Source organism: Theropithecus gelada, chromosome 1 (assembly GCF_003255815.1).
Source record: "Theropithecus gelada isolate Dixy chromosome 1, Tgel_1.0, whole genome shotgun sequence".
Classification (NCBI taxonomy): domain Eukaryota; kingdom Metazoa; phylum Chordata; class Mammalia; order Primates; family Cercopithecidae; genus Theropithecus; species Theropithecus gelada.
Window position 1 is genome coordinate 18,887,894 of NC_037668.1, and position 12,963 is coordinate 18,900,856.

General features: G+C 47.7%; 1 protein-coding gene across 9 annotated transcripts; it reads right to left on the bottom strand.

Annotated features, from left to right (window-relative positions):
• Positions 1-10,260: 10,260 nt before the first annotated feature.
• On the bottom strand, positions 10,261-12,189 carry S100A6 (S100 calcium binding protein A6). Of its 9 annotated transcripts, none has more exons than XR_003118724.1 (4): positions 11,877-12,184; positions 11,130-11,288; positions 10,554-10,746; positions 10,261-10,466 (listed from the first exon to the last, which is right to left on the bottom strand). XR_003118724.1 is itself a non-coding variant. In XM_025380866.1 (4 exons), exons 3-4 carry the CDS (start codon positions 11,265-11,267, stop codon positions 10,612-10,614), a joined length of 273 nt encoding a protein of 90 aa, XP_025236651.1. In that variant the 5' UTR covers positions 11,268-11,288; positions 11,717-11,861; positions 12,036-12,175; the 3' UTR covers positions 10,514-10,611. The 9 variants fall into 9 exon arrangements, 8 of the variants coding, with proteins under 8 accessions (XP_025236651.1, XP_025236658.1, XP_025236617.1 ...); XM_025380866.1 differs by lacking the exon at positions 10,261-10,466 and adding an exon at positions 11,717-11,861 and having other exon boundaries at positions 10,514-10,746; positions 12,036-12,175; XM_025380873.1 differs by lacking the exon at positions 10,261-10,466 and adding an exon at positions 11,717-11,841 and having other exon boundaries at positions 10,514-10,746; positions 12,045-12,118.
• Positions 12,190-12,963: the final 774 nt, after the last annotated feature.

A 12,963-nucleotide genomic window follows, 5' to 3' on the forward strand; every position in this document is an offset into this window, starting at 1 on the left:
GCAACAGAGCAAGACCCTGTCTCAAAAAAAAAAGAAAGAAAAAAAAAACCAAGAACACAAAATAGATGGTAGGAATAAGAACAAATATATCAGTAACATAAATACATATGAATGAATTAATTATTCCAGTTTAAAAAAAAGAAATCATCTGGTCAGGTTTTTTAAATCCATATGTGCTATTTAAGTAAAAACAAATCTAAAGCAAAAGAATACAAAAGATTGACAGGAGAAGAATGAAAAAATATATATCATGTAAATATAACCAAATAAAAGCTGGTTAATATAGCACGTGTAGAACTAACCTCTATATATATAATATATATATATATTGTTTAGGCTGGGCCTGGTGGCTCACACCTGTAATCCCAGCACTTTGGGAGGCCAAGGCAGGTGGATCACCTGAAGTCAGGAGTTCAAGACCAGCCTGACCAACATGGCAAAACCCCGTCTCTACTAAAAATACAAAAATTAGCTGGGCGTAGTGGCGCATGCCTGTAGTCCCAGCTACTCGGGAGGCTGAGACTAGAGAATAGCTTGAACCCAGGAGAAGGCAGTTGCAGTGAGCCAAGATCATGCCACTGCACTCTAGCCTGGGTGACAAAGCAAGACTCTGTCTCAAAAAAAGAAGAAGAAGAAAAAAAAAAAAAAAAAATATATATATATATATAGTTTAGTAACTCTAGCTGGTTACATATTATATACATTTATAAGACAATATAAAACTTATTGGGTAACTAAAATAGTACTTAGATGAAGTGTATAGTCTTAAAGTTATATATTAGAAAAGACAAAAGTCTAAAAATAAATGAATCGGGCCAGGCGTGGTGGCTCACACCTGTAATTCCAGCACTTTGGGAGGCTGAGGCGGGAGGATCTCCTGGGGTCAGGAGTTCTAGACCAGTGTGGCCAACATGGTGAAACCCCATCTCTACCAAAAATAGATAAATTAGCCAGGTGTGGTGGCGCATGCCTGTAATCTCAGCTACTCAGGAGGCTGAAGTAAAAGAAGCTCAAACCTGGGAGGTGGAGGCTGCAGTGAGCAGAGATCGTGCCACTGCACTCCAGTCTGGGGACAGAGTAAGACTCCATCTCAAAAAGAGAGAGAGAGAGAGAGATCAGCCTGGGCAACATGGCAAAATCTCGTCTCTATTGGAGGAGGAGGAGGAGGAGGAGGAGGAGGAGGAGGAGGAGGAGAAAGAGGAGGAGGAGGAGGAGGAGGAAAGAAGGAGAGAAGGGAAGGAAGGAAGGAAGGAAGGAAGGAAGGAAGGAAGGAAGGAAGGAAGGAAGGAAGGAAGGAAGGAAGGAAGGAAGGAAGTTAGTTCTCCCTATTCTTGGTTTTCTGAGATTTTTTTTCCCCCAGCACAGCACAGCAGTTCTACAGAGAGGCGACCAGACTTCTTATTTATGTGGACCTCCAGTAACCCCGAGCAGTGTTTTCCAGCCAAAATAGGTTTCAAACCTCCCTGGATGGACCTCACAGAGGAAGAGATCAGCCACCATCTTTGCTGTTTGGCTGCTTTAGCCACTCTTGCCTTTGGGCTTTGAGGAGTCTGAGGCAACTGGGGGCTGGAGCGGACCTGCAGCATACCACAGCTGCTCTACAAAAACGTAGCCAGATTGCTTTTTTAAGCAGGTCCCTGATCCTATTACTCCTTGCTGGGCAGGAGGTTAATAAGTTGGTCTGCAGCTACCTCTGCCATTGTTTTCCAGCAGGCAGCAGTTCCAAATCTCCTTCAACCTGCCCAGGTCATTGTGCACAAGGGATTGAAGGATGGCGCTGTCAGAGGTGTAGAGTCCAAATAGGAAAAAGGAGTCAGGCTGGTGGGACCAGGGGAAAGCAAAAAGAGAAAACAGACAAGCTCTAAGTGGGCCTTTCTTCATGATCCGGGACTCATAGCCCTCATGTACAAATAACTCACCATCTTCCTGTGCCCAACTGATACAGGATTTTGCTCCTTAATTCAGCTAAATCCAGGTTCTTGTGTTACAACCAAGAAACATAGCCATATGGACACATTGAAGGATGAGGAGGGTGAAATTTATTGAGCAAAAGGAAAGCTCTCAGCAAATAGAGGGGTCCTGCAAACAGGTTTCCACCTCACAATTGAATACCAGGGCTCCCACATACGCGCTGAAGAGTCAGCCTCCTTCCCTTGCATAAGGTATGAATTCCCGGTGGCTCCACCCCGACCTTTCAGTGTGCATGCGGGCCCTTAGTCTGAGCCACTCCACACTGATTTATTTCCCTTACTGTGCATGTGTTAAGGGATGGATTTTTTCGTCATGCACATGTTTAGGCAAGCCCCTGTGCACAATAACCTGGGCAGGTTGGAAGTTCTCCAAGGACCCTTCCCTATCTGCCTAGACATTTGGCTGTCTCCTGCCTCTATCACAACTATCACCAGACCCTCAGCTGATAGAAACTGGAAGTTAGCTCACTGCAACCTTGGCATTGTCAGTACCGCTGTGCCGATGTAACCATCAGTACACAGCAAAGAGCTATCCTATAAAATCCCCAGCAAGCCTTTGTTTCCTTGCAGTCAGTTCCTCTCTTGCTGACTCTGCCGGTGGTTCTTTTGCAACATATTCATACTTCTGTAACAAATCTGCCTTTCTTTTCATACAACCATCTTGGTAAATTATTTTACCGTCCACACAATACCAGGCCCAGAGAGTTGTTGCTCATCTGTGACATTTTAGTTGCCCGTAGGGGGACTCTTTCTCTTTATGGGGAACGCTCTCTCCTCTCTCTTTCTCTTTCCCAACTGGGGACCTTTGGTGGACAACATCTAAGCATGAAAACAACTATAGGTCTCCGGCTGGAGCCACACTTTGGTGGAACTAAACGGTGTCCATGTGGAAGTGTCTCACGGTGAGAGGCCTAAGTTTATGTTATCTTTTTGGTCTCTCCAACAGCTGGCTTCTAGTATCCCTCTGGCAATTGATGGTAACTAGCCAGGGCCACTCTTCAGTGTTGCCTGAAGGCCAGAGGGTGAATGGGGCTGGCCACCTTGCCCAGAAGGGAAGAAGGCTCTCTCCTGTACTTTCTGGTTGGAAGTTCCTAATACCTATGTGTGATGCAACTGGCCATGGAATCTCGTTCAGAGCAAATTCACACACGCTTTGGGTGACTCAGACCCTCTCTTTCTTACTCTAAATTCTCCTGTGGAGTCAGCCAGGCATCCTGTCCCAGATGTTGCTAAATCAGGTGATCTCAGACAGCCTTGGAACAATGAGTGTTCCCCTACCCGCCCCCTCTGCTGGGCTAGCACAGGCAGAGCTCTCCCTTCACCTGTTTTCCTTGTACCTGGATTGGCCTTATATGGGATGGCCAATGCAGGTACAAGGAAGCAGCCAAGCAGCCTTTTCTAATAGGTGGGACACCCCTTTAGAAAGTGCGCCCCCAAGTCCTTCAGCAGACACAGTGGAACCCTTTTTCATCTCGGCGGGACACCCTGAGAGAACGTGTATGCCCCCCAAAGAGTCCCGCCCCCAAGCACATGTTTCCCAGGCCCACCATGGGACAAACCCCATTTGTTCCTTCAGACTCACCTCTAGGCTGCATCCTAAAGTATTGGGGCAAATTCAACCCCCAAACTCTCAAAAAAGAAACATCTGGGTTTTCTTGTGTAATACAGCATGCCGCTATGCAGGAAATCCTCAAATTAACCTCTTCAGTCTTTTATAATTGAGAGCAGAATAAGGACAACAGGACTAAAAAGAGAAAGAAAAATGCAGAGACAAGAGGCAGACTCAACCGCTGGCTGCTTCACAAGCCCTCAGCCCCCTCCATGTTTCACCCTAAAAGCACTCGTCCAAGTAATTGCCATCAGTGCAGAAGGCCAGGTCGATAAAAGACCAAGTGCCCCAATAAAATAAATGGGAAAAAGCCCTGTATGGCTCGGCCCCTCTGCCACAAGCTCAGCCAGTGGAAACAGGACTGCCCTGGAAGCCAAAGGGCCCCTGGGAAGGAATCTTAACCCCTGATGGCCGTGAGCTAAAGGGGCTCTCTTCTCCAGCTGAAAAGATCTCACCTTAACTGGTGAGTTGTGAAGGGGGAAAAATTTGTCCCAAACCATGTAGGCCTGGGGTGCTAAGGCTCCCCCTAATGGGAAATAAAAAAGGGTGGTAGGGTGCTGCCACCACACCATGCAGTGGCTAAAAGGCTCACGCCTGTAATCCCAACACTTTGGGAGGCCGAGGCAGGCAGATCACTTGAAGTCAGGAATTTAAGACCAGCCTGGCCAACATGGCGAAACCCTGTCTCTACTAAAAATACAAAAATTAGCCAGGGATGGTGACGGGTGCCTGTAATCCCAGCTACCTGGGAAGCTGAGGCAGGAAAATCACTTGAACCCAGCAGGTTGGAGGTTGCAATGAGCTGCGATCAGGCCACTGCACTGCAGCCTGGGTGACAAAGTGAGAATCCATCTAAAAAAAAAAATTTCATATATTATATATATATATATAAAATATATACCTCAATAAAATTGTTTAAAAATTTTTAAAGACATACAAATGGCCAAGAAGTATATGAAAAAATGTTCAGCATCACTAATCATCAGAAAAATGCAAATCTAAACAATAATGAGCTATCTCATCTCAGTTAAAATGGGGTATCAACAAAATGTCTATTATCAAAAGGACGGAAAATAACAGATGCTGGCAAGGATGTGCAGAAGGGAGAACACGAGTCTATTCTTGGTGGGAATGTAAATTAGTACAGCCACAATGGAGAACAGTATGGAGGTTCCTCAATAAAGTGAAAATAGATCTGTCATACGACTCAGCAATCCCACTGCTGGTAAATTATCAAAAGGAAAGAAAATCAGTATATCAAAGGGATATCTACATCCTCATGTTTATTACAGCACTATTTACAATAGTCAAGATATGGAATCAGCCTAAGTGTCCATTAATGGATGAATGAATAAAGGAAATGCAGTATATATACACGATGGGATACTAGTCATTCACAAAAAAAAGAATGAAGTCATCTCACTTGCAGCATGATACAGAAATACAAACATCAAATGTTCTCCCTCATATCTGCAAGCTAAAAAAGTAAATCTCATAAAGGCAGAGAGTAGGATGGTGATTCCCACACGCTGGGAAGGGTAGAGGAGAGGGGAGGACGAAGAGAAGTTGGTTAATAGGTACAAAGATACAGTTAAACAGAAGGAGTCAGTTCCAGTGTTCCATAACACAGAAAGGGAACTTTAGTTAACAAGAATTTATAACAAATTTCAAAACAGCTAGAAAAAAAGATATGGAATGTTCCCAACACAAAGAAATGGTAAATGCTTGAGGTGATGGATACCTAATTACTCTGATTTGACCATTACATATTGTGTACTTGTTTCAAAATACCACATGTACCCCATAAATATGTACAACTATTAGGCATCAATAAAAAATCATGTTGCACATGAAAAACATAGAAGAGATTAGCTGAGAGTCTAGCATCATTTAAATATCTGAATAGGAAATATTTGCCATCTAGTGTCTCTAAGGGTGGCCACCTATGAAACTTCATCTACATAATAAGAACTTTGGTCTCCACAATCCTTTATCTTAACCCAGACCCTCCTTTCTATTGATTCCAGGTCTTCAGGTAATAATTTAACTTTTTCAATCAATTGCCAATCAGAAATTCTTTGAATTCACGTATGACCTGTAAGTCTTCACTTTGAGATGTCCTATCTTTCCAGACCAAATCAGTGTATACCTTAATGTGTTGATGTCTGCCTGTAACTTCTGTCACCCTAAAATGTATAAAATCAAGCTATAACCCAACCACCTTGGTCACATGGTCTCAGGACCTCCTAAACCTGTGTCATGGGTCATGGTCTTCACATGTGGCTCAGAATAAATCTCTTTAAATATTTTATAAGCCAGGCATGGTGGCTCATGCCTGTAATCCCAGCACTTTGGGAGGCTGAGGTGAAAGGATTGCTTGAGCTCAAGAGTTCAAGACTAGCCTGGACAACACAGTGAGATCTCATCTCTTTTTAAAAATAATAATAATTAAAAATAAAATATTTTTTAAAATGTTACAGAGGTTGGCCTTTCCATAAACAAAAAAATATGGCATTTGCAACAATGTCAATAACGGTACAATTAAGTACATGCATGCTGAAAATGATAACATGTTATTCAAAGATATTTTTAAAATCTAGGTGAGGCAGGGTGGCTCATACCTGCAAGCCCAACACTTTGGGAGGTTGAGGTGTGAGCATCACTTGAGCCCAGGATTTTGAGACCAGCCTGGGCAACATAGTGAGACCTCATCGCTACAAAAAAATTAGGCAGGCATGGTGACACACACCTATAGTCCCAGCAACTCAGGAGGCGGAGGTGGGAGGATTGCTTGACCCTGGGAGGTGGAAGTTGCAGTGAGCCAAGATTACACCACTGTACTCCAGCATGGGCAACAGAGCAAGACCCTGTCTCAAAAAAAAAGGAAAAAGTAAATTAATACCTTCCTAATTTTCAATCCTTAAAGAGAGTAAAAAAACAAGCCACAAACTAGATGACAATTGCAACATATATAAGGACAAGAGAAAAAATCTTGACCAGAAACTTATGGCCAATAAGTATATGAAAAGATGCTTGGCCGGGCGCAGTGGCTCACGCCTATAATCCCAGCACTTTGGGAGGCCAAGGCAGGCGAATCATGAGGTCAGGAGATTGAGACTATCCTGGCAAACACAGTGAAACCCTATCTCTACTTAAAAAAAAAAAATGCTCAGAATCATCAGTAATCCAGGAAATACAAATTTTAAAAATCGGTTAATATTTCATACTAGGCACCAAAAAAAATTAGCCCAACAAAAAATAAGGATATGGAGTAAATGGAACATGCAAAGCTGGTATGAGTGCAAATTAATACAATAACTTTGAAAAACAAGGTGGCATTTTCTAGTAGAACTGAAAGTGTGAGTACTCTACACACCAGCAACTCCACACATAGGTACAAACCTCCAGCAATTCCACACATAGGTACGAACCTCTGGCACGAATCCTGGGAGATATCTACAGAAATGGTCACAGAAGCATTGTTTGTAATGGGAAAAATAGAAATAACCCAAAATGATAATCAGCAATGGCCAGGATAAATAATGTAGTCATATGATGAACTCTTGCATAGCAGTGAAATCTAGCAAACTAGAGCAACTTGGATAAATCTCAAACATAATGTTGAGTGAAAAACAGCCAATAACAGAACAATGCACGTGATATTCCATTTACATAAAACTCACAATAATGTAAACCCATATATTGTTTAGAGATGAAAATACGTGTAGTAAAAATTATTAAGAAAGGAAATGACAAATAGTATTACCAGATAGCAGTTCCACTGAGAGGGAAGAAAATGGGATAGGGAAGACAAGTTAGGGAATTAGAAGGTAATGGTAACTTTCACTTGTTAAACTGGGTGGGTTTTGTGTCATTGTTCTTGTATCTTAGATGTAGTCTATAAACAGTTTTATATATTCCCAATATCTAATTAAAACATTTAAGAGAAAAAGATAAGGAAGAAATGGTTAAAGAATATCATGAGACAGGCACTAACAAGCTGGCCTGGAATCAGAAGAACTCAGCTCTGCTCACAGTTCCCTCTTAACTTACAGTCTGACCTGGGTAGAGGCAATGGCTTCCCTGTAGCTCACTCTTCTCACTTGTCCAGTGGGGTTAATAATATATACTATACAAGCTGAGCACAGCGGCTCACATGGCTCACACCTTAATCCCAGCACTTTGGGAGGCCAAGTAGGGAGGATCACTTGAGGTCAGGAATTCAAGCCCAGCTTGAGCAAAACAGCAAGACCTCATCTCTACAAAAAATAAATTAGCTAGACATGTTGGTGCACACCTGTAGTCCTAGCTACTCGGGAGGCTGAGGTGAGAGGAACACTGGAGCCCAGGAATTGGAGGCTGCAGTGAGCTATGATAGTGTCACTGCACTCTATCCTGGGCAACAGAGAGAAACAGTCTCTATTAAAATAAAATAATACATACTATACATAAATCTTCTGAAGATGACCAGATGCAATGGCTATGACGGCACCTCATGAAAACGAAGTTGCTATACAAGTGTGGTCTTATACAAAGATGGTGGCATTATTCTTGACAATTTCCTATTTGCTTGGCAAAAAACAGAGAGCCACTTCCTGTAACTCAGTCCTAAACCCCCTTACCTGGGGCCCGCCCCAGCTTACAGAGATGGTCTGTGGTGCTGCTGTTGCGGCTTCACCGGCGTTAGGGTGGTTAGATTGTAGGATTAATGTCAGTAATGGGCTGACCTCAGCTGAAGGAAGTGGAGAGATGTAGAGCCACTCCCACTGCTCAACCTTCAGAAAAGTAAAGTGACCTCTCACGAAGCCCTCAGCTCACATCCTAACTTTTCCCCATCCTATAAGCCCACACCATACTCAACAGTGAGCTAAAAGGATTCAATTACAACTTTAAGTTGGTTGGAGCAATAAAATGTCCAGTCTGTGCACCTCTCCACACCCAATTCCACCATTTGACAGCTGCACCTACCATATTCCATTGTAAATACTGCTTCCCTCCCCTCCCCTGCCAAAAAAAAAAAAACTTAAAAATTATACCCCTAAAGATTTGCTGTTTGTTTTGTTTTTTGTCTTATTCTTGAAATCCATGTTCCCGTTCCCCTCCACCACTGTGGAGAAGCAGAAACGAAAGGACACGCCTGTTTACTTAGCAGATGGACCGTGCACCTGTGTTGATTCCCCTGCACCGGTGGCCTGCCCACCCACCAGAGCTCCCCAGGAACGCCCGGCGGACTGCCTTGCCTGAGCATCCCCTCCCCGCAGCAACGGGCTTCCTCTTCCCTCTCCGCAGGCAGCATTTATTTGCACGAAGGTCTTCCAGCCTTGCAGAAGAGTTGCAGGTGGGGGAGGGGAGGCGCAGGGTTCAGGTTCAGATTCCATTTGTCTTTACAAAGGGACCGCCTTTCCCTCATGGACTTACTTGTGGTAGGTGTGTCGATTGTGAAGCTAAGTTGCTTAATTCTAGGGCTGATTGCCGGGAGCCAAAGGATCACCTACCCTGACGTTCCCGGGGCGCCCTATTCTGTCTTCCTCTTCCTAAGGACTCGGTGACTGCCAGGCCACAGACCTACGGCAGGCCCCTGCCAGAGGCTCAAGAAAACCAACCCGACTGTCCCCGCTGCCTGCTGCTCTCTGCTCACAGGAGGGCGCTCGCTCCGAGCCCCAAGTTGTCCGCCACTGGAAGACAGGCGGCGAGGAACTGGAAGAAAGGGGGAGGAAAGGGGCGTAGGGCGGGAACCTAGCGGGGCGCGGGAGGGGTTGAGGAGTGCGTACTTTTCCAGAGGGAGCTGAATAGAGCCAAGGCTTGGGCACGGCTGTGCAGAGGGGGAATTCGGTCCCCGGTCTCTTGCAGCCAACAGCGCGACTTCTCCCTGCAGGACAGGGGAGGCAATAGAGAAGGAGGGGCTCCAAGAAGGTGCGGCTCCCAGCTGTTTACCAATCCCCACCCAGTGGATTCAGAAGACAACTTAATTCCACAAAGTTGGACCCCCAAGGGAAGTGGGGGAGGTGAGAGGGACGGAAGGATGTGGTCTCCATCTAAAGTCAAGATCTCTTCCCCAGGAGCTAGAGGTGGACTTGCCCAGCTCGGACTAGGCCTAGAGAGGCTGAATGATGTGGCATCATCCGGAAACAGCATTTACCCTCCTTACCCTCTTCCCTCCTGCCTGAAAACACTAATGCAGACGATGGACAATAATTCAATTAGTCATCTTCTCTGATGGGGCTGAGATCCAGGCTGGGATCCCGTGGAAGTGCCGAATGAGTCATTATGCTGAGGCTGCAGAGACACCCCGCCCCATTACTGAGCACCCCCTGGTTCACGTGTTGGTGCAGCTGCCAGCTCCTCAGACCACCATTCCAACAAAAAGGCCCTCATCCCTGAATGCAGGGACACACTCCTAGAGTGTGCCTCCCCAACTCCACCTGGGACCTGCGCAGCCGCAGTAGACTCAGTCACACAGCGTCCTCACTGGTCTAGGAAACTCCCCCAGCCAAGCCTCAGGCATCTCAGATGTGTCCTATCTGCCCCCTGCACTGTGGTGAGAAAGGGGACTTGCCCCACCCCAGGGCCCTTCTTGCCACACCCAGAGCAAAACTCATCTGGGAGCCTCTGGGACTATCTCTGCCCCACTTCCAGGCCCCCAAACCCCATCACATCCCAGCCCAGGGACCATTTCCATCTCCAAGCTCATCCCAGGACACTCTACTGGAAACCACTTGAGGCTTTCCTTAGGATGGCATTGCCAAGAGGGGCATCTCTCCTCATTCACATAAAGGCACCTTATGTGCTAGAGGGAGCCTTGTCAGGGTGTGTCCCCTGGCCTGGCGAGTCAATGAGTCATTTTCAGAGGTTGACTATGAGCAAATCTTCCGATGGCTGGTGCCCCACTAAGTCAAGGAGGAACAGAAATAATTCGGAAACCAGGACACAAGGGTAAATTTGACCAAAAAAAAATTTATTGTACAATTACCCACCACTCGATTGGACTCAGAGAGGACCCCCAGAGGGTGACTCCATCTTCCCTATTTATTTTCAGCCCTTGAGGGCTTCATTGTAGATCAAAGCCAAGGCCCCCAGGAAGGTGACATACTCCTGGAAGTTCACCTCCTGGTCCTTGTTCCGGTCCAAGTCTTCCATCAGCCTTGCAATTTCAGCATCCTGCAGCTTCTAACGTGTTAGAATGTGAAATCCAGACTCAGTGGTGATGACAATCTTGGATTCTTCCGCTTCCCCCTCCCAGGCAGCCATCTCTGCAAGTGGATCTGTGCTCCCTCATCACCAAGGACCTATGTCCACCTTGAGTTTCACTTTGGCATTACTTCTCCTCAGCTACTCCTCAGTTACTGGCCCTCATTTGGAGCGATGGATATCAGACTGGGAGCATCCCCTACCCTCTGGGAGAGTGGGTCTACAGCTCAGTAAGACATGTGGACCAGGGCCTCAGAATGTGGGTAAATGTGAGTCAGATGCACCTGGCACCTCTCCCTCCCCTAATCCTGCTTCCAAAGGACAAGGGTGGGAAAAGGGGTCCTGCAGAGGAGGCCACTCACCGAGCCAATGGTGAGCTCCTTCTGGATCAGCTCCTTCAGCTCCTTCTTGCTCAGGGTGTGCTTGTCACCCTCCCTGCCGGAGTACTTGTGGAAGATGGCCACAAGGAGGCCGATGGCCTGATCCAGGGGGCATGCCATGGCTGAGGGCTGGACTTGGAGCTGGCAGCAGAGGGCCTTGTCAGTGCCATGGGAGCAAGGACTTCTCACCCACACCGCCCAATAATGCTGCCTGCACTAGCCCCGACCCCTCTGGAACCACCCAGTCTCAGGCCACACACAATGGCATCAGGAGACAGCCCAGGACTTGAAGGGGAAGGAGAGAGAAGACTAGGGTCAAGGCAGGAGAGGTGGCTTAAGGATTCTAAGAAGCATATAGGAACAGTAGCTTTGGGCACAGCTGAGAACTGTCCTTCAGGGGATCCAGAAGTTAGGGAGTATGGCTGGGCAGGGGAAGGGGATAGAGGCTGCACAGGCAGCTTAAGCACAGCCTCACAGGGCCACACGTGGTGGCAATGACACACCCAGGGCACTCCCTTCCGCACCCCAAAAGAGCACACCCCATTGGGATCCCTTAGCCCAAGGCCTGCCTGGCACAGCACTGCTGCTTCTGACTATCCCTCCAGCAGGGGAGCGCCACAGACGGCCCCAGTCTGGATCCAGCAGCTGGACGGGGCAGGGGATGGCTGGAGCCCCAGCGTGAGGACGGCTGGCCCTGGGAAGTACCCAGGGCTCCTGGCGAGAACTCACCGGTAGGGAGGCGGCCAAGTGCGACGGGAGCGGTCGAGGGGATGGGCTGTGTCGCAGTCCGGCTGGCCTTATAGCGGTCGATGCCCCGGAGGCCGGCTCGGCCAAGCCCACCCCACCCGCCCAAGTCCCGCCCGCGCCCCACCCTGCGCCTTGGCTTACACAACACACATTCGCGGTTTCTCCCCTCGACTTTCCACGCCTCCTGCCCGGGGCTGTTCCGGGTTAGGACGGGATGGGGGAGCCCAGCAGATGCCACTGCACGCCCGGTGACGACGAGTCTCCCCTCATCTGCGCAGCTCACTTTGCTCAGTTTGCTCTTCGTGACACGTGACTCGGCAAGGGGAGCAGGAGGCGGACGGCGGCGGTCACCCCTGCTCCCTCTGCCAGACCGTGAATGTGACCCTCGAGCCAGCGCAGCGTCAATGTGGGCAAGGAGGGCGCCTCACAGGATTCCGGTGTTCCGCAGAGAATACTCAGGGTCACCCCAAAGGAGATAGGGGAAGTAGCCTGTGGTCTAAAGGATATCTATGGCACCCATCCCCCACCAGCAACAAGTTCCTACCACATCTCCACGCCTTCCCCTCACTGCCCCAAATTCCATTCACTACAGCACCTTTCGTGTTAGTGTGCATGCAGGCGGGAACCCAGCCCTGTAAGCACCATTTGCTATTTCAGACCCTCCCCTGTGAAAAGATTTCCATAGAGGAGGTAGGGAAAGAAGAAAGCATTGGCCCCCAGAGATGATGAGAGGGGTGCTGTTGAAGGGGAAATGGAGAAGAGGGAGGGGGCTGGTGTAGAGGCCAGACTTGCCCTTCCTAAAGGTGCTGCCAAGGTGGCCTCCGGTGAGCTATGGACAAGTCAGGCCTGCCTGCCACTCCCAACCCCTCCCAGTGTCCTCCTCTCAAAGCAACTTTCCCTCTTAGCTTCCTCTGCATCCTTGCAGAGTTCCCGCCTGGCCTGACTTCCCCGTTTTCCAGGCAGGCAAAACTAAGCCACGACAAGACCAATGAGACATCCACACCAAAGAAGGAGAAGAATGCAGTGAAACCCCAGGACCCTAAACCGCAGAGGCAGAGGCTGTCTCAAC